The 20,219-nt window shown below is 60.0% G+C and overlaps 1 protein-coding gene across 1 annotated transcript in view; it reads right to left on the bottom strand.

The window, feature by feature from the left end:
- Positions 1–2,595: 2,595 nt before the first annotated feature.
- The window catches only part of SND1 (staphylococcal nuclease and tudor domain containing 1), a 407,933-nt gene continuing 390,309 nt past the window's right edge, over positions 2,596–20,219 (bottom strand). The window contains exons 17-24 of the mRNA XM_002712078.6: positions 18,059–18,247; positions 12,111–12,252; positions 8,662–8,785; positions 7,752–7,821; positions 6,816–6,929; positions 5,149–5,352; positions 3,284–3,328; positions 2,596–3,171 (exon numbers count right to left, since the gene is read on the bottom strand). Of these exons, the coding sequence (XP_002712124.1) occupies positions 3,106–3,171; positions 3,284–3,328; positions 5,149–5,352; positions 6,816–6,929; positions 7,752–7,821; positions 8,662–8,785; positions 12,111–12,252; positions 18,059–18,247 (954 nt within the window). The 3' untranslated portion in view covers positions 2,596–3,105. The remainder of the gene's footprint in view (positions 3,172–3,283; positions 3,329–5,148; positions 5,353–6,815; positions 6,930–7,751; positions 7,822–8,661; positions 8,786–12,110; positions 12,253–18,058; positions 18,248–20,219) is intronic.

Genomic DNA, 20,219 nt, shown 5'->3' with positions numbered 1-20,219 from the left:
GCTGCCCAGGGGGAGGGTGGCGTATGGGCCCCCAGCCCGCCTCCCCAGGCTGCTGGCCAACCCAGTGTAAATATTATTACACTCCCACGCATCTGAAGGACGTTAATTATTAAAACACATGCCACCCAGGGTAGTGCACTGTAATTAGGTTCAAATTAAATTAGCATCCTCTTGTAATTAGGACATCAATAACCACTCTTGAGGCACCAAACCTCCAGCCCCTCCCTATTGCTTCCCACCATGGGCTAGAGCAGGAAAAGGGGTCCACTGACTCTCTCTGCAGGACATGGAAATAATCAAACTCATAAATAAAGCAGAGGCAGCCAAGAAGCTGCCTTCTCACCACTGCTACTTTCCCTGCTGGTCCCGTCCATGAGCAGGGAGAAGGGAGCTGAGGGTCGCAGGGGAGGGGGCTTGGGCACCACTCTTTCCCTGGTGGTCACTCCAGGAACCATGCTTGGCTGCCTCTGCCCTCAAGAGACTCGGAGTTTCTGAGATAAGCAATGCTCTTCTGCTACCTGCTAGCCCTGACTCCTCTCCCTCCGGGAAGCCTTCCCATCGCCCACACTGGGGCTCCAGCCCCTTCAAGTTCGAGAGCACGGCTATTGCCATGGCTTATTACAGATGGAACAGCACCTGCTGCTTCCTCTGCAGCCAGCCCTACCCTTCTCAAGAGCCTGAGATGGCTCGGACACCCACTGGACCTGAGGCTGTGCTCAGTGTTACATGGCTCTTAACCCCTGCCTGGTGCATGCACAGTGGGGTGTGTGGTTTTGGGGATCATAGATGCTCAGCTCATCTTGATGTTCAACTGGGTAAGTGGATGAGGAGGCAGAGCCTCGAGTCCTGAGATCAAGGAAAAAGTTCTGTGCCTCAAGGGGGAAGGAGGAACCAGCAGGGAGCTCCCTTGGCAAGGGTGGTGCTGACTGGACAGCCATGGATGAAAATAGAACACGCAATACGTGCACTTGCTCGGTGAGCGCCTCAGTTCTGCACCCCAGAGGTGCGGCTTGCCTCGCGCTGGGGCCAGCCCTGCTCAGGACAAACCAGAGGAACTCAACAATGTGGTAGAGAGAAAGGAGCACCAGGGTGGGGTCACCACGACACAAGCAGCAGCGGCAGCTGCCGCCTCCCTGCCTGGTGACTGCTCTGACCTTTGTCTAAAGCAACCTTGGAAGAGAAAGAAAATAAGAAGTGGGGAGGCTCGAGCATAATTTCCATTGGAAAGATGAGGTGGGTTTATCCTTGGGTGCAGATGTAACCAAGGCAACTGTTAAGACAGTGAGATGCTTTCAGGCCCTTTTACAAAAGAGTGTGCTGGCGTCTTGCCCCTGTGCTGATCGAGCTCACCGGGAATGCACAGCCACCCGCCTCATGGCCTTAGTAAGTAGCGCCTTGGAGGCAGAGGAATGGTGAGATGGGCCTTCTCTTCTCCATGGATAAAAATAAAGTGAGACCATGGAGACAGTGCACCTGCCTGCTGGGGCAGGACAGCTGCTCCCGGAGGAGGGATGATGGAGAGATTCACGCCGAGTCACTACCTGCGCTCCTGCTGCCTTCTTGGGTACCCACATCCCCCGCCCCCACCACCACCCGGCAGCTGCAGTCATGGGAAATGCAGTTTACCAGACCCTAAAGGCCAGGTGCAAGGGGTGTAGGCACCGCCCTGACCAACATGGACGGGTTGGGACAGGCTGCAAGGGGACAGTGCTGAGTCCTCGGGAGGTGGTTTGTGGAGCTGAAGCTACAATTCTCTCCACTGCCTCTCCTTGCTTCTTCTCACTCTTACCTCTCCCCTTAACGAGTGCACCCGGAATATAAGAAACACACACCTTTATGTCTACAGACAGGAGTCCTGGGCGGAAGCCCAGGTGAACCTACCCAGAACAAGTGTGTGTCTGAGCAGGGCCTCTGGTTTAGGGATGAGATGGAAGGCCACACCCACTTCCTCCCTGCTGAGATCAAAGGGCCTCATCCCACCAGAGAGGCAGAGAGGTACAAGGGGCTCTCAGCAGGTCTCCGTGTGTGCCTGGGAGGGACAGGCAGTGGGACCCAGGAGTGGTGACCTCCTCAACACCCACAGCCCCTCTCCCTGACACTCCTCAAGTGTGCCAGGCCCCCAGCTTACCACGTGGCTGTGCTGGGGTCTTTCTCCTCCCCTGCGTGTCAGGAGCTTGGGAAGACTGGCCAGGGCAGATGGCAAGAGCTCGCCTGGAGTGTGCATGGCCTTCCTTGCTGGGGACCTGCCAGCCCTGGGCTCCAGCGGAGGACAGGAGGCCGCCCGATGCCAGCCACAGACGTAGGGAGGGCAGTCACCTCGATTCCTTCCTCCCATTCCTGCTGGGCCACCTGGGAGCTGCGCACACTCCCAGCAGGACAACAGGTCTGGGTGCTGTGTGCTGAGCTGCTGTCCATCTCCAAGGTCCTTGAGGGCAGGCTGGGTGCCGCGAGGTGCCAAGGGATGCCTGTTGGGCCCAGGAGTTGCCTGGAACTCTGCAGAAGGGCCTGGCTTCCCCCAGCCGCGGTGGGGTCTGGGAGGGCTGGCCGGGGCCACCGAGCCCCCAGGCGCTGGGCTAGACCGTGAGCAGTCGGGGATGCAGACAGCATGTACTACTTTATTGGGCCTCAAAAGCTTTAAATACAGAACGGGCTGGTGAGGGGCTGGGTGTGGACGCGCCGACATCTGAGAACGGATATGTATCAGAGAAGTCACAAAATCAACGTTGACAGAGCTGAGGAAGAAGGGTGGCTGGGACAGAGGCAGGGACAGGACTGCACACGCCACTACGACCAAGTCTTCCAGGTCTCTTCCTGATTTGAGGACAATTTTTTTTTTTTTTCAAAAAAACCACAAACCCCCAAATAAAAATACAAAATCAACTGGGAGAGGCTGAGCATGATGGTACCTGTCATTCCAGAGGACGACGGCCTGTCCCCAGAGAGCCGGGCCCCTCCCCTCCCCCGCCAGCCCTGATGCCACAGTAGAAGAAGCAAAGCTAGACCCAATCTATGCCCCCGCCCCCGGGGTCTGCAAGTGCAATCCCCTCCCGGCACAGGAAGAGGTACTGGCGTGAGCAGGGCTGGGGGCCGGACGCGACCCCCTCCTCAGCGGCTGTAGCCAAACTCATCTGCATCGTCAGCTCGGAAGTCTCCGTAGCGCCACAGGTTCAGCTGCGGGACAAACAGAACAGGGCAGCTCCTCAGGGGTGTGGGGCGGACTGGGACCCAGGGGCTAAGCCCCTCAACTCAGCAGGCTCTGGGGGCTCCCAAGGCGAGAACTTACCCGGGCGCTCTTGGCCGACTCCTGGGCGTTTAGGTATTCTGTGATCTGAGGGGTGATAGGAGAGACAGAGTGGTCGACACAGGGTTTCTCGGCATCCAGACCAGACCACCCAGCAGAGCCACGGGCCAGCTCTGCCGCACTCACACCCCTGCTCAAAACCTCCAGCAAGGCCTCCTGGTCCCTTGTACAGCCCCGCAGGCCCTCCTGGGATACTGCTGCCTGCCTCGTGTCCACGTGGCTACCTAGCCCAGCCCCATTGTGCTTACACATCACCCCCTGAGTGCGGCCCCACCTGGGACCCCATGTGAGTTACCACCACCCCCTCCTACATACTCCTCAGCCGCTTTACTGTTTGCAGAACCCCCAGGGCTTGGAGCTGGCGAGAGCTCCCTGTCACAGAACGGGAGGACACGCTGCTGTGGGGACTAAAGGCGATCGTGGGAGCCAACGCCCGGGAGACCCGCGTCCCCTTACTTTTACTTTTTCCTTCCCACTGCACCTGCCATCTTCCGTCAATCTACCCTACGGATCTGTGTTCATTTGTACTGTCTGTCTCGTGGCTGGATGTCAGCTCCACCAGGCAGGGATGCCTGTCTCTTGCTGATGAGCATGTGGTGGATCCACAACACACGAGGATGAGTAAATGAATGAACATGCTGGGGGTATTTCAGACACCGAGGCAGAAGGACTTTTCTAGACGCCGGAGACATTCTGGGCAGCTTCATACAGGGGACATGAACAGCTCTAACTCTTATGGAGATTTTAACCTGCTCGGAGCCACCTTGAGAAACAGGGGGTCTAGAGCAGGGGACCCAGGGTCGGCCCTCTCAAGACGCAGTAGCAATCCCCACGGAATCATCACTGTGCATCCCTAACCAAGCCACGCAGCCGCAAACCACCAACGCGTTCTGCAGGCCTGCAGTGCAGCTGGGGAGAGAGCACACTCCAGTGGGGCTGGGAAAAGGGAAAGCACTGGGCGAAACCAAGAGATGAAAAGGAGCCTGCCTCTCCCAGGCCCGTCTCGGAGCAGTGTGGGCAGGCGCTGGGTGCTGCCTCCTCAGCTCCAGCCTTGCAGCAGGCAGCGCGGCGGGGAACCCGCGCTCCCCACCAGCCCCCACCAGCCCATCTGCCCGGGATGGGTCAGGGACTCAGCTCAGCTGGGAAGCAGGGCAGGCTGGTGTCTGGTGAGAGGCTAGGGAGGGACGCAGATCTGCGTGGTGCGGAGTGAAAGGGGTTGCCTTGCATCCACAGCCCAGTCTGAACAATCGATAACCGAGCAGCACAAGGTGTCCCCCGGGCTTTGGCTCCCATGGTCACGATCAATCCTGCACAGCAGTACGGCAGCGGGGTTCTCTTGTTCTGTTAGACGGGAGACTCGGGCTTCCCAGGGCTGAAACCTGGATCGGGCAGCACTTGGCCAGCTCTAAGCCCTGGGGGCTTTCCAAACAGCCAGGGAGGGGTGTCGTGGCACGGTGCTTTCTGGCCCTCAGGTGGCACTGGGAGGTGGCTCTGGACTCGGGAGCTGCATGTTGGAATGGAAGTGAGAGTGGGGGAGGCAGGAATGTGGGGCTGACCCTCTCCATCCCAGGCCTGGCAGCGCTCTTTAGCCTGTCACACGGGGGCATGGGCGCAGGGAAACTTTCCGCTCTAGTTTGCAGCTGCATCCTCAGCCAAACCCGCAGCCAATTAATTTGGGATGTAATTAGCTTTTTTTTTTTTTTTTTAAACCCAACAAACCCAAATCCATTATCTTTCCCCAGCAGGAGCAGCAGGGTGGTGGGGTCCCCGCTCCCTCGCTGGCTCGAGGTGCGGTCCCCAGTCCCCTGGCTGGCGATGGCGGGGGGCTTCCGCGGCATAGCACGTACCACTTTCTGGAACTGCTTCTCCTTGCGCACTTCCACCATGACCAGTCCCTCCTTCACCAGGCCCAGGCCCACGTCGCCCTTGGAGTCGGCGAACTGCAGGGTGACGTGGGGGCAGCCGGCACTCAGGTGCTCCACGTTGAGCAGGCACTGAGTGTTCTGGATGTCCCGAACCACGCTGTCCACGGCGTCTGTGCGTGCGTCCTCCTGGCAGAAGGATACGCCCAGGTCAGTGGGAGGGACCAGGCAAGCCAAACAAGAGCTACCTGGGCCTGGGGTCTGGTCCACGGACCTCCCAGAAAGTCAGCCTAATGGGGGCCTGCAACTCTCCCCGCTGGGACCCTCTTGAAGGGAAGCTGGGCCTTGCGTATGAAAGACTAAGTTGCCTTACCCGAGTCTACCTATGCATAGGAACCTGTCCTCTCTTACTCCCCCCCCCGCCCCCGGCTCTCCAGTGGAAAGTGGCCTCCTCCCCACCCCTAAAAACACACCTACTTGCTGTCTGGACCCTTCTCATCTCCTGCTCTCCCCAGGACCTTGTGCCAGAAGTGACCCTGTCGCATCTCAGTTTCTGCCTGTTAACTGTGCTCATGGCTGCCCATCCCCCCAGATTCCAGCCCTCTGTGTGGTACTCATTCTTGTCATCTTCTGGGGGCTCCCTTGAGCAAGTCTGTGACAAAGGCGGGGGTGGGGGTGAAAGCAGTCAACAGTGCTGAGTCCCCCTCTACCCCTCGCTACCACCTCCCTGCGTCCAGGGGCAGTGCCCGCCTAGCCACTCGCACTGCTCTCACTCTGAGCCCCAGGCACCTCCTCCAGGCTAAAGCCAGGGGCATCCCCGCCAGCCTGAGCCTGCCTGAGCTCCCTGCGGAGCTGGACACTGTGGAAGGGCTCTCCTGTGCTGGTGACTGAGAGACGCACATCCTGCCCCGTGGCTTCCTGGCCTGTGGCTGTGGGAACGCCAGCGTGACCCAAGGCGCTCGGCCCCATTGCACCCCGCAGGGGCACACGCTGCGCAGTCCTGTATGCTCCATGGCTTTAACCCCTCAAGCCCGTGACTCCAGGTCTTACCTTGCTTCTAAACTAAAGCGGCTTGGAGGGAGGCCCCAGAGCCCGAATCTATGCCTTCCTATCCCTTCGGCCAGCAGTGACGCAGCCACACACCGGGAAGCCAGTGCACCTGAGACCCCCCCCCCCATCCTACCTCCTGTGATGCTGCCACCTGCCCCGGGTCCTGCTGCTTTCTCCCCACCCCCACTCCAGTGGCCCTGGTGTCTGTCTCTCGCCTGGACTGCTGCGATCACGCGCAGCCATTGCTTCCAGTCCCCCACACCCCGCTGCCCAGCCCTACAAGGCCACTGTGTCAAACTTTCAGAAACTGACATGGCGGGGTCACACTTCTGATGAAAATCCTGCCAGCACCCTGTGGGTACTGTAATACCCGGGCCCTAACCTCCAGGAGAAGCCACCTGGAGCCAGTGGCGGCGGCTCGGGCCTACTTTCTCAGGTGCTCCCTGAATGCTAGGATGTTACCCTGTCTGTGCGGCCTCCCTCAAGGGCCACGGTCAAGGTTCCTGTCTCCCCTCACCAAGTACATTACCAGCAGAGCCCTCGGCACTGCCGCCACCGCCAACCCCGTGAGGGCCACAGCAGGGCTCCGCATCTCTACTCACATCTTGGGGCACCTGGATGAAGGCAAAGGCATACTCTGTGGCTTGAGCTGGCAGCGCGCGGGTGCTGAAGGCCGGCGGCAGGGTCCCCAGACGGGAGGGTGGCAGGATCTCTCTCTGCAGAGGAAGACAGGCTCAGCTGCATCACGGCCCTGGCGAGTCCTGAGGCGGGGCCTCCCTCGCTTGCCCTGTGCAGGCTTGTGCACAGCCTCCCCCGGTGGGCCAGGCGTCGGGGAGAACTGACGCCATTAACGCAGTCTCGGTGGCTTCAAGGGCTGCTCCCACGTCCTCGCCTTGCACTCCCTTCCGTGACACAGGTCACCTCCGCCTGGCAGGGCCTCTGCCTTTGGGCGTCCCCAGGTGACACTTTGGGAGCATGGCCCAGCTCGGGCAGATCCCCGGCCACAGTCTTTGAGGAGGGGACAGGATGAAAGCAGAAAGCCTCGGCTACACCTAAGGGCAGCTGTGGCCCCGAAGGACAACCCCTCTTCCACAGGGATTTCTCAGGGACTGTCAACAGGTTCCTAGGCCCAGCCTGCGAGATTCTTCTCCCAAGGGGACTGATCGCTCTGTTACCCTGACTGTTCCCTGCCAGCAAGCCTGGCATAGCAGGAGGATCAGTCCTACAGGTGTAAGGGTTAACAGAAGCCCTGGGCCCATTCAGAGATGCTGGACAGAAGAGGAGCTGTGGATGTGGCTGAGCCCTCCTCCTTGGGGTCTAGGGAACTGTCAGGGCCCACAGGCTCTGGCCACAAGCACCTGCTCTGCCCTGTCACCCAGGGGTGCTGGTCTGTCATACAGCACAGGTGCCCAGAGGCTCATGGTTGTGTCAGAAGCCCACAGGGACCTTTGAGAGGTCATGAGGACTTGACCTAGGGACTACTGCGCCTGCTGGCCCTGTGGTGCCCACTCCTCCACACCCCGGGTCTCAACACTCACGTTGCCGTAGTCAATGTAGAAGACGTGGACTTTGGTAGGAGACTCGACTTTCTCCACTCGGGCGCGGTACCTGCAGGGGCATCATGGGAAGAGTGCAGAGTTTGGTCTCCCCAGGGCCTTGGCGATGGCAGGGCGAGGGCACAACATTTCACTGCCCAGGCCCCAGGGCGGCCCTCAGACTCTGGCAAGGCCCAGCCTCGGGCGCTGTGGCCACCGTGGAATGGAGTCAGAGCCTCGTGGGGAGCAGAGCGGGGGGGGGGGGGGGGGGAAGGGGGGGGAGAGAGCATGTGCAGCAGATTAATGTGCCCTTGGGGCATAAAGCAACAAGACTAATGACTAGATTGATGTCTGCTGTTTAAACCCAGCACACTGAACAGCAGCTGTAATTAGCTGGCAGATCTGTCTGGGAGGCCGCAGCAGGGAACACATCCAAGTCACTTCGTCACCCTAGGAAGGCCACAGGCCCTACCCTTGGTAGATTACATGTAAGTGACCTTCCTCCAGCCTGCGAGGGCTGCTGCTCATGTCCCAGACAGCTGGGGCAGAGGGTCGGGCGGCTGTGTGCCAGCCACCACCTTACCCCTATGACATCACTCCTTCTGTGTTGGAGAGCCCCAACCCACCCCCTGGAGTTCCCCGGGGGGTGGGGGTGGGGGCTGCTGGACACTCTGGAGGCTGCTGGACAGCAGGGGGCTCAAGGGGCCAATGCACGGGCCCCCGATTACCTGTGGGGAGTAACAAGGGACACCCGAGATCCGGAGAGCTAGGAGGCTGCCACCCAGTGGGAAGCAGAGGGGAAGGCAAATAAGTATCCGAGAGCCGGCGGCAGCTTTGCAGGCCTGGGCCCTGATACAGCCCTGCTATCCCGCCCCCCTCACGACCCCTCTCCAGGCTGGTCTGAAGGGTTTACCATTCTCCATCGACAAATTTGGCAATGCAGAAATCTCCCCGGCGGGGGGCATAGGAGCCCTCCACAGGGGGGTGGCTGGTGATGTCGTTGCGCATGTTCTCCATCAGCTTCTCCAGCTGGGTGCCTGCCAAGGAGGAAGAGCGTGGTGAGGCCTGGACGCGTGTCCCCTGGAACCCATCTCTGGGCAGGTCTGGGGTGAGCAGGAAGGGAGACTCGGGAGGGCACAGCAGCACGCACTCTGCCTGGCCCACATAAGAAGTCCACCTGGGTCCCTCTTAAGAGGTTTCCTGCCATCTGACTTCCAAAGCAGGACTGGTGAGCTGCCTTCGGGGCTGTGGAGCCCTGGAGAACACGCCTGCGCCTTGATTCAGGAGGTAGGGAACAGGCGCAGGTCCGGAGCAAGGCCAAGGCCAAGCAGCTTCCCCCAGGGACAGAGGATGGCCAGCACGTACCCCAGTCCAACCCAGACTAGAGAGGGGTGAGCAAGAGCAGCCATTGTCCAATGTCTCCCAGGGGCATCAGGGGGGTAAAGGATGGACCAGGGCCCTGGACAAAGAAAGGGCCTCAGAACCAGAGCCAGCAAAGATGGGGCAGGAAGTCCAGGAGCGGGGCCCAGAGGCTCCAGGTGTTCAACCTTCGCCACTCCGACCCTTGCCACCTGCAAGATTTGTGCTGAGAACTTCTGGTGCAGCTGGGGGAGGGGGGGGTCACCTGCCTGGCTCAGCACCTGGGGGAAGAGATCCCTCTTCCCTTCCTGTCTTCCCCTAACTGCTCAGGCCTTGGGTCTGCTGGGGTTTCTTTGCCTATTTTAGCAACACCCGGGGTCTGCTCAGTTTCTTCCCTAGCCCCTTCCCACAGCATCCTCCCCTCTGGACTTAGCAGAGTGCCCACCGTCCGGCCTCCTATGTCCTTTTGGTCCCTTCCCTGTCAGAAGTAAGGAGGGGTGGGGCCAGTGTTGTGGTACAGTGGGCTAGAGCCCTGAACTTTAGTGCTGGCATCCTGTATTGGTACCGGTTCGAGTCCTGGCTCCTCCACTTCTGATCCAGCTCCCTGCTGATGTACCTGGGAGAGCAGCAGAGGATGGCCCAAGTCCTTGGGCCCCAGGACTCACTTGGGAGACCTGGCTCCTGGCTCTTGACTTCGGATTGGCTCAGCTCTGGCCATTGTGGCCATTTGTGGAGTGACTGTCGGATGCAAGACCTCTCTCTGTCTCTCCCTTTCTCGGTAACTGTCTTTCAAATAAATAAAATAAATCTTTAAAAATGAAGAGTGGCTAGGGATGTGTGCATGGAGAGCAGGACTTGTCTTTGTGCAGGGCTGAGTGCCACTGTGCTGCAGCAGGTGCGAAACACATGTTTATTGTTGTCACACTTGCTACAGTCGGCGTCTACGTTCCTGTTCTGTGTTTATGTTTCTGCCACTGCACTGTGAGCTCCTCGGGGCACACACCATAGCTCACTCGCTTCTGCTGACTAGCATGTGGCCTCGCAGAATCCCCAGTGCGTGCAGCACGCTCAATAATTCAACCGCGCTGAGTATGCACACAAGGCAGCGCGTCCGCTGTCAGGCCACTGTCCGGGCATCCACACGACTGGGTTGCACAACAGGGACTTCCAGGTAATGGCTAGCCTTGCCCCTGCCAAGTGGTCACCGTCTGGGATCCTCCTGTTCTCTGCCCACGGACAGTAATCTTCAAGGGACTAAGAGGCCTTCGACACGGTTCTGTGCCTCTACTTGGAGATGGAGTAGGCAACAGCAGCAGGATTTTGCCTCTTACCAACAGGCAGGGCCCTTTGGGAGGTCCCTGCAGGGCCTGGCTGGTCATCTGTAACTAATGGCAGTCATCAGAGGCTTGCTTCCAAGGGTGGTCTGGACAGGACCAGAGGAAAGCCCCCAAGAGAGGACGAAAGGCTTCAGAAGAGCCGCAGGTCTTAAGGTTTGCTTGCGTGGGCATCAGGGAGCCGCCCCAGGGCACGGTCCTCTCGGAAGCCCACCACAACTCCCTAAGTGGCCCCTCTCATCCAACGTGCTGAGAACACACGGTTTTCCCCTCTAGGTCTCCTTCCTTATCTTCTGGCCTAGATGCCACTCACGTTGTTGTCCTGGTTTCCCAGAGGTGCCAGGACAGCACGCCATGGCAAAGCGCTCACAGGAAGCCTTGTGCCCTTAAGCTCTGCCCGGAGAGACCACAGGGCTCTGTCGCTCTCATTCAAGGCGGAAGCCGGCAGCCACGTGGGGCCTGCCTAGGATTCCTCGTTTCCCGAGCAGGGTCTGTGTTGAGGGCATTCTGCCTGGCTCCTCCACTCGTAGACAACCCCCCTTTTTACCTAGACCACCACCACCCACCACAGGACTCCCTCCTGGTCACACCACGCAGACCTGGCGGCTGGCTGCCCCCTTCTGGGCTCATTTCCGAGGCAGCTTCCACGAGGACTGCTGCTGACCTCAAGGGAACCTACTCCCAAAGGCTCATCAGCTCCATCTCTGCCGTTCTCGTTCTCAGACAGAGCCAGCCCAGGGCCATGAGCGGTCAAGTTCTTCTTGGTGAAATGACATTGCCACGAGAGCAGCTGCCTGGGAAATATCATTAGAGGGGAAGTAGCGGAGACGAGGCTGTGGGCAATCTGGAGCGGAGCTGGGCAGGGGCCGGGCAGAGCTGCGTCCTGCCATTCCCGGGCTGCCAGCCACCGCCTCGGCACCCCTGGCCCCGCGGCCTCTACCAGCACTTCGCGCCTTGCACCCAGAGGCGGCTCTAAGAGTGCTTTGCTCTGCTCCCAACTAAATTGTTTCCTTAACAGGATAGCAATGAGCTGAGGAAGGTCAGGCTGGGGAGCGTGCGGAGTGGGAGGAGGTGGGAAGTCGGGCAGACGCTCCCGGAGCTGTCGGCACTGTCCTCAGCCCTCCAGAGGCCTGAGGTCTCTGCCTAGGGGCCCCTGGCTGTAGCAAGTAGCCCCGGGGGCAGCAGGCAGGAGAGGATCCTTTAGAGAGACTGCCTGGGGATGAATTCCCCTAGAGCACGGGCCTGTTGCCATGGCAACTGGCTACCACTCTGGGCTGGGTGAACCTTGAGAGGAAGCGAAACCCAGGCTCCCTGTTCTGTCTTCCCAGGAAGCCTGGAGGAAGAGGGGCTGAACCACAGCCAGCTGCTCTTCCTGACCATACACAATCTGCTCGCGGCTGCCTGGCGGACAGAGGGCTGCGGGGCCCAGTCACGGGTGTCTAAGAAAGCCAGAGCACTGCTCAGACAAAACGCGCTGCCCCTACGGGCTGCAGCGGAGGGGGCCTCTGAGCCTCACTTACCTGGCCGCACCCACTCCAAGGCGCACACGAGGGTTCAGGGCGTGACCCTGGGGCCCAGGCAGCAGGCACAACTCCTCCCCCCAGTGAAGAGGCCCCCACCCAGGCGAGCTGGACCACTGTGGGAGCTTGGAGCCCATGGCCACACTCACCCGTCTCCACGTCTTGCACATAGAAGTGCAGGTCGTCAGTGATTTCCGTGACAAACACGGGCTTGTAGCTGGCAGATCGCTCCTTCTCCTCCAGCACGGGCATCACCTCCTCTACGGGCTGCTCCTCATAGTGTGCCCAGACCTGTGCGGGGAGGGGGCAGGAGACGAGGACGGGAAGTCACAAAGGACCCTGGGAGAGAGGCTGTGGGCCAACAGGGTCACCTCTAGGGCCGTGAGTGGGGGGTTGCCCAGAGCACGGGAATGACAGTGGCTGCGCCCCGGAGGCCTGACCCTGTGAGAGAGGAGGAGGCTTCTCTGAAGTTCTGACCCAGGGATTCTCGGAGGCCACAGGTATACAAAGCAACCGGGCTTCTAAAATGCAGGTGCCACCCCAGGCCCACAAAACTAGAATCCCTTATGAGGATGCCAGAGCCAATAAAAGACCCAAACAGGCTCAAGGGACACCTGCGCACACCTGGGCATGCGGACCCCGCTCTGAAGACAGCCCTGGCTTTGGGCTCCCTGCCCCACCACCCCCAGTGTGCTGGTCCCCTGTCCTCCATCCCCACAGTGCTTCAGCACTTAGAGCCACAGTCCCAGGCTGGGGGAGGCCTCGCCGCAGCAGCGGGGTGCTCTGGCCCCAGCTCAGAAGCGGGGCGAGCCCCTCTCCACCCTTTTCTCTCCCTTCCTGCCCAAGCTCTGCACTGTCAGGGCTGCAGCGGCTTGGAAGCTGATTCGACGTGACAGCGCGTCAAGTCCAATCCTGCGGCCAGGACATTATCCAAGTAGTGAGGCCTGTCAGCGCAGCGGGGAGGTGGCACTCCCGCTGAGCAGCAGGGAGGTGCGGGTGGGTGGGGGGCAGGCCACTGGACCACACAGGGGGTCACACGGACACACATGCGCTCAGGAGTTCAGGGCTGGTCAAAGTAGGAGCTAGAAACTTCCATGCTTCCTGGTGCCACTGTAAGCATTCTCTAAAGCTTAACCCACCAAGTGCTCACAACCACCCCTCTGAGTAGGCGTTAGCATGATCCCTGCTTTACAAATGGGGAAAGTGAGGTCCACAGGCTTACAGCCAGGGGCATTCCGGCACAGAAAAGTCAGCACTGGGCAGCGGGGAAAGCTGTAGGTGGAGAGATGGGGCCTCTGTCCCCAGTGGCCTTCAACTTGACACCTGACTCTGGCCAAGCTGCGTGAGCCCTCCGGGTCTCTCTACTGGGGACACACAGTCACTGTGACGGTGCGTCCAAGTTGACAGGTGGTCTGGGGAAGCAGTTAAGGACAGGAACACAGGACTGTGTTCATACTCCCAGGCCATACCTCTGCCTCTGTGTCATTAGGAACGGAAAGGCCTGAGAACAGGAAGGAACACCAAGGGCCTCCTGAGCCCAGCGGAGGCTGCTGGGGAGGCTGAGACGGTCCCTAGGCCCCAGGCCCTGGCGGGGCTCCAACCCAGATAGCTCTTTCCCCTCCCAGGATCCAGACGCCGCCAACAGCTGTCCCCCTCCAGTCACTCATCGCCCAGAGGCCTCTGCACATCCTGCTGCTCCCAGCGGCCCCAGGCCTGGCCAGCCAGAGGAGAAAAGGCAGGCGGCAGGCCTCCGGTCAGCAGACCGGGGCCTAGTCCCCAGGTGGGGAAGGGGTGTCTAGTCTGCGGGCCTCCCTACGAAAGGGATCTGAGGCACGGCCACAGTGCTTCCAACCTCAAGGCCTGTATCCCGAGAAGGCTGAAGCTTTCCTCCTGGGCCTCGCTGATTGCTGGAAGCTCCCCCGATGAGGGTCTACTCAGCCAGGCGTTCCATTAGACATCTGGGCTCCAGGCCCACAGGGACTCCTGCTGCTCGGGGATCGATGGGACTTGCCCTGCCTGAGAGCCGAGGCGGTCAGCACTCCCCAGAGGAGCTGGAGCTGAGCCGGGCCCCTGCTGCTGGCGCCCTGCTCCAAGGCCTCTGTGAGCTCCAGACCACTGCAGGCCCTTCTGCCACGCTCACTGCTCCTGCTAGCTCCTTCTCCCCCTGCACTCAGCTTGACAAAGAGAAGGGGCCCTGGATCCGGGCTCGCTGGGGGCTCCCACCCCAACCCCAGCCGGCTTCCTGTGGATGGGGGAGGGTGGCCCTCCCGGGAACACACTGACAGGGTGCAAGCAGAAACTGCTAACGACGCCTCAAGTCGTCGCCTCAGGCGACAGCAGCAGGTTCCCTCCCAGGGGAGGGGCTGGAGCTTCTTCCCTGGCAGGCTCAGGTGGGCGGCAGGCCTGAGGTCACGGATGATGCCAATCAAAGCCGCAGGGATGGCCCCCGCCCCAGCAGTGGGGGCTGTCCTCTCCCAGACAGGGTATCGCACTGCTACCAGAGGTGAGAAGACACAGAAGGTGTCCCCACAGAGGGGCTGCTCGCAGGGTAGACTGGGGGGGGGGGGGGCTCACATCAAGGGGCTCCGTTTCTGAGCCTGGGACGAGGGAGGAGCCAGAAGGGCCCTTTTCCTCATGGGGATGCAGGTGAGCTGCTCTTCCTGCTGCTTGGCCAGCTGGGAGATGCGGCCTGGCCAGGGGGCCGCTCCGTGGGAAAGGGTCAGTCAGCCGGGGTGGGCTGGCTGTCCACTGCCCCGTTCTCACAACAGGCGTGTTCTGCCCATGCTGACAGAGCCAGTCAAAGCTCCGAGGAGGAGACACCGGCAGACACCTGCCTTCCTGTGCCAACCCAAGCCCCCTCCCAGCTCCTATCCTGGCCAAGAAGCCAGTCCTGGGCAAGTCCCACGATAGGTGCACCTCTTCCCATCACTCCAAGAAACTTGAACACCTGGTCCAGAAGAACGGAGAATGCACACAGACTCACCGAGGTAGGGCCTGGGGAAAGCCCCTCCAGCCAAGGAGAGGGCAGAGGCAATTCTCCTGGGCTCTGGAGGCAGGCAGCGAGCTGGCCTGGCGGCAGGGCCTGGGCTGCCCCTGCGCCAGGACCACCCCTGAGCTGCACTCAGGAGGGGAGGCTGGTCAGTCGGCTGGTGTAGGGTCTGTGGTGAGGCTGTGGACGGCAGTGCTCTGGCACCCAAGCTGGGGCCCGCAGGGAGCTCTGTTCCAAGGCAGGGCCTCTTTGTGACCCTTCCACGGCCCTGGCTGCCGGCCAGGGCTGAGAGTGGGCAAGGGAACAAGGCCCTTCTTCCTGCATCTGCTGCAGGCCACTTCCAGTCTTGCTCAGGTCCTTCTCTACCTCTGGGGGCTCCTTATAGGCCCCCGCTGCTGCAGTTGCCCCTGGGGAAGGAGGCTACCATGCCAGGCAGAGGCACACTTAGGTCAGGGGCAAGGCCGTCTCTCCTCCTGGCCTCTCCCTGTCCCTGGCCTTTTCTCTTCCCTGTATTTCCTCCCTGGGGAGTCCCAGGTCCTCTTCCCCCTCCTCCTCCTGGCAGGAGATGGGGAATGTGGACAGTGGATGCACTGGCCGGAGTCTTTCTAAGTCCTATTTAATATCACAGCTCACAAGGCTCCAGAGGTAGGACTGGCATGGGGCCATGGTGGCGGGGGCCTGTAAGGCCACAAGCAGGGAAGCCAAGCTCGACAAGAGTCATCAATGGCAGCCAATCCGGTGCTGTCCATGGTCCTGCTGCACACACAGGGAGTGTGTGTGAGAGACAGACGAGGTGTCTGCCATGAGGCTCCCTGTGTGGTCCTCAGTGTGCCTGGGTCCCTGAGGCTCCCTGTGTGGGTTATCCTCCGTCAGCCTCCCGCACAGGGAGGGGGAGGGCCCTATCAGCCTCTTCCCTGCGCACAGCCGCGGGGCACAGGGAGGAATTAAACCCAGCAGGAAGGCAGCTAAGTCCTCATAGCTGGGAAATCAGCATTGTCGGGTTCCCCAGACAGACACACTCACGAAGGCACGCTCACATAATCACAGTCCCCAGAGACGTCTGCACACGATCGTCCTCTCACTCTCTGCGTCACGTTTCCTTGGTTAGCGGGTGGGTGTGCTTCCTGACGCCTGCACCACCTCTTACACCTTGTCTCTCCACAGCTGAGACAGCCTTTGGGGGCCAGGCTGGGGACCCCTCGGATACTCAGGTCACCATCCCCCAGCTGCTCGCTGAATCCGTCACCTGAATCCAGCCAACTCTGGGGACTGCTACAAAGCTCTGCCAATGACACTCTCAGGAACGGGCCCCCCACCCCTACCCCACTGCCCCCAGGAGGAAAGCCAGCCCAGGTCCCCCAAGACCCTTGAGGAAGACAGGGATCTGCAGGAGAGGGACCCTGGAGGAGGGCAGGCCTAGCCCTGGGAGTCGTGCACTGCGTTTTAATTGGAATAAAAACACGCAGCCTGGGTAAGTAATGAAATCAGTGGTAATGACTCCTTGGCGTCATGAGCTGGCATCAGTGAAGTGACGAGGTGGGCTCTCAGTCAGACCCGTTGTGGAGTAACGACGCCCAGCTCAGCACCTGGCCAGGAACACAGTGCTGGCTTGCAGACCCGGCTCCCCTCCCTGCCTTACCCAGGGGCCCTTTAGGGTCTCTGAACTCAGACAGCAGAGCACTGCCCAGAGCCCAGGACACAGCCTCGAGGCTCACTTGCAGGCCAGGGGCAAGGGCTCTTCCAGAACCGAGGCCTTAACTCCAGCGCTGCCACACTGACCCTGGCAGCTAGTTCTGTGGGTTCAGCCCTCCCACAGGAAGCCTCGGCACGGCCTCTCCCCCACCTCCCGGCAGCAGGCAGTTCAGCCATCACGAGCAGGAAATCCAAGAGGAAGCACGTGACTCCCCTTCCCTGCAGGAGCTGAGGCTGCCCGCTCCCCCACCATCTGGGAAGCCAGGGTTTAGCGTGAGCAGGGCCGGGTGGGAACCTGCTCCAAGGCCTCTTGGTGCTACTTGTCCAGGGCACAGACAGACCCTGCTCCCTGCCCTAGAGGTCAGGCCAGCTCTCCTCAGGGTCCTTCCGCCGCTAGCGGATGGTCACCCGCCCCAGTCCCCAGGGGATGAGGAGGCAGGATACAGAAAGACCTAGCAGGCATTCCCTGGGCCCAGTCCTGGGGGCAGAGAGCAGCTTTCAGGGAGGAGGGAGCTGCTCTGGGCTTGGGGAGAAGGTTCCAGCAGGTGTCTGGGCCTTGGCTCTGGGAAGAGAGCTTCAAGCCAGATGGCTGCCCCCTGGGAAAGGAAACGCTTATTCCTGGAACAAATTTATGGCTCAGCAAGGCTGTCCCACAAAATCCCCCCTCAAGCTCAGAGAAGCCCTGACAAATTGGTGGCCGGCTGATTTATCCCCATTATCAGGCCGGGCCATAAGTCAATGGAGACAGGCTAGCGTCAGGGGTGCGGAGCCCAGCTCCCACCCCCAAACCACTGGGTGTCTTAATCGTCAATTTGTTTCCCGAAGCTGCTTCTGGCCCACCCCCCTCCCCTTGTCGCTTCCATGCAGTGCCTGTGGGAGACGGATGGGCTATAAATCTGCATTCCTGAAAGCTCTACGCATCTCCTGGGGCTGCTTCCCTGTGGGGCCATAGGAGGGAAATTCCACAGTGGGCCCTCGGAGGGCACCGATGGAGAGCGGTCAGGCTGAAGAGGGAGGGCTTCGCCACAGGCCACAGGCCTCCTCACCCTCCCCGGCCCCATCCCCATGCCCACCCCGTCATTTCTGCCACTGCTCCAAGGTCACCTTGCAGATGGCCTTATTCTCCAGGACCACTCAAGCAGGCCTAAGGGTCAGAGGGGATCTTTGCAGCTGGGAGCCCAGGCCCTTCAGGTCAGCCACTGGCTTGCTGCCAAGGGCACCTAAGTGGACAGTCTCTCCCTTGCCCTTGGCCCGGTGTGGCAATTGGTGTGGTGTCTGAGAGCAACACTGTCCCAGGCCACCCTGGGGGGAGTGACAGAGTGACTTGTGCCTGCACTGTGGAGGCAGACATGCACAGAGGTGCACGTGGCGGGTGGGGGAGAGAGAGCTGCAGAGGCAACGCCTGCACACCCCTACCTTCTCTTTCTTCTGTTTGGCGGCCTCCTCAGCAGACAGCAGGGACTTGTAGTAGGAGCTGCGCTCAGCAGTGAAGTGGACCTTGGAGAGCGCGTGCTCCACCAGCAAGACGGACAAGTTGGCGCCGTCCATGTGCAGCCAGCCGATGAAGTTGCCGGCCTTGTCCATGCTCTCCACCTCCACCTCCACCTGGGGACAGAGAGGCAGGCTGTCAGCTGGGGAGGGGCAGTCTGCGGGGTGGACAAGCTGAGTTTCGCCAGGGAGGAGAGTGGCGCCCAGGGCTCCCAGGCCTTGGGCAGCTGCTACCACTTCATCTCATGTGCAAGCACAAGCCGGAACTCGGCCAGGAGGAGAGCAGGATGCACTTGACATCCTCTTAAAACCCTTCACTTGAGCCCTGTAAGGAAGCTGAGCGTTTTTAGCCCCGCACATCCACAATCATGCCATGTTTTTAAAACAATTTTGTTTTTGTTTATGTTTATTTATTCGAAAGGCAGAGAGAGAGAGCGAGAGAGAGAGCGAGAGAGTGAGGGAGTGAATAAGCGAGAGACAGCTAGATGTCTTCCATCTGCTGGTTCACTCCCCAGATACCTCAACAGCTGGGGCTGGGCCTTATCTGCAGCCTCTCAGAATGCATTAGCAGGAAGCTGGATCAGAAGCATAGTGGTTGGGGCTTGAATCAGCACTTTGGAAATAGATGCCACTGTCCCAAGCTGTGGCTTCAGCTGCCACAAGCTGGGAGCCACAAGCCCACCTCCAGAATCATCCTTGGTGGACACGTCACTGACAAAGCAACTTGCAAACTCCCGGCTGTTTTCAGCCACCCTTCCCTTCACTTCAGCAGAACTACTGGGGGTGGGGGTGGTAAACTTGACCCCTTGGTTGCAGTGAAGGAGTCCCCATTAGTTGAGGCCATGTCTGTCGTGTGCACAGGCAGCAGCTGGGGCTCACGAGTGAGAGAAAAAGCAGACAGAGCCTCCTTCAGCATCCGCCGCTAACCCTGTGCTGGGAAGATGGGCAGGCCTTTGGGGAGCAAGGCAGTCCCCGGGGAGGGGGGAGAGTGATTTCTTCATGGAGCAGTGAATGAATTAATGTTTAATGAGGGCAATTAAAGCAGCTGCGTGAAACCCAGGAGAGGAGAGAGGAGAGGTGAGGTGAGGCAGGGGGAAGTGGGCAGGAACCGACATGCAAGGGGCATTCCTACTGCCCCAGTAGGAAGCGACCTCTGAGAAGGGGCACCGGGGGGGGGGGGTGCGTTCACTGCCACAAGCTCAGGCCCCAGGACCCACTGGCACCCCCACAGGGGCTCAAAGACTCCTGGGTCACCTCTGCTTACAACCAGGGTCTCTTGCAGGACCCTGGCCCCACACCTGGCACTGCCACGGCTCCTGCGAGAGAGCAACCTTAGGGCTGGGGTCCCTGTGAGGCTGATCTCTCCCACCACAGCACGGCAGTGGCCCAAGATAAAGTCCTTCTTGGATTTCCTCCTGACCTTTTTTCTTCCCCTGCTAAAGGGGCCTGTAATAGCCTTTGCTGCCAAATGTAAAAAATTTGTATTAATTTAAATGGCTTCAAGCTCGATTAAGCAATAAAATGAATGTCTAAATACCTGGGACTTCTCGAAGCCTGGGCCTGGAGCCAGTGGCAGAGGGTTCGAAGGGATGAGGATGGGGAGTCATGCGACGCCCCAGAAGTAGACAGAGGAGGCGAGGGCGGCCGACAAGGAGAGGGGAGGAGAGAAGGGGCAAGACCCCGACTTTCTCCCACCATTGAACATCTTTTTCTTAATCTTTCAAGTGGAAACACGGCTCAGTAATGCCTGAAGTTGGAGTAGGGTCCAGAAGAGACTATGCAGAGTCTAGGATGTTAGAAAAAAGATCCCCTACAGGGCAATGCAATTTGTCGATTTTGTAGGTGGGGAAGGAAAGGCGTGCAGAACAGGAGTGGAACTAGGAAGGCACGGTGCTGATAGCAGAATCTGGGTTTCCCTACGCTGCCTTCCAGAGGGAAAGCCCTCCTCTGTGGAACTCCCCTGCCCCCCTTCCCGAGCTGTACCAGAAGAATCCTTCCTTCCACCAGCCCCACTATGACACCCCTGCCTTGCTTCCCCCTGGGGCAGTGCCAGATCCCTCCTCCTCTGAGGACCCTTGACCTCAGCACT

Source organism: Oryctolagus cuniculus, chromosome 3 (assembly GCF_051225735.1).
Source record: "Oryctolagus cuniculus isolate XC-2025 breed Fujian yellow rabbit chromosome 3, ASM5122573v1, whole genome shotgun sequence".
NCBI lineage: Eukaryota > Metazoa > Chordata > Mammalia > Lagomorpha > Leporidae > Oryctolagus > Oryctolagus cuniculus.
Note: the sequence above shows the minus strand (reverse complement) of the source record. Positions and strands in the feature narration are given on the sequence as shown.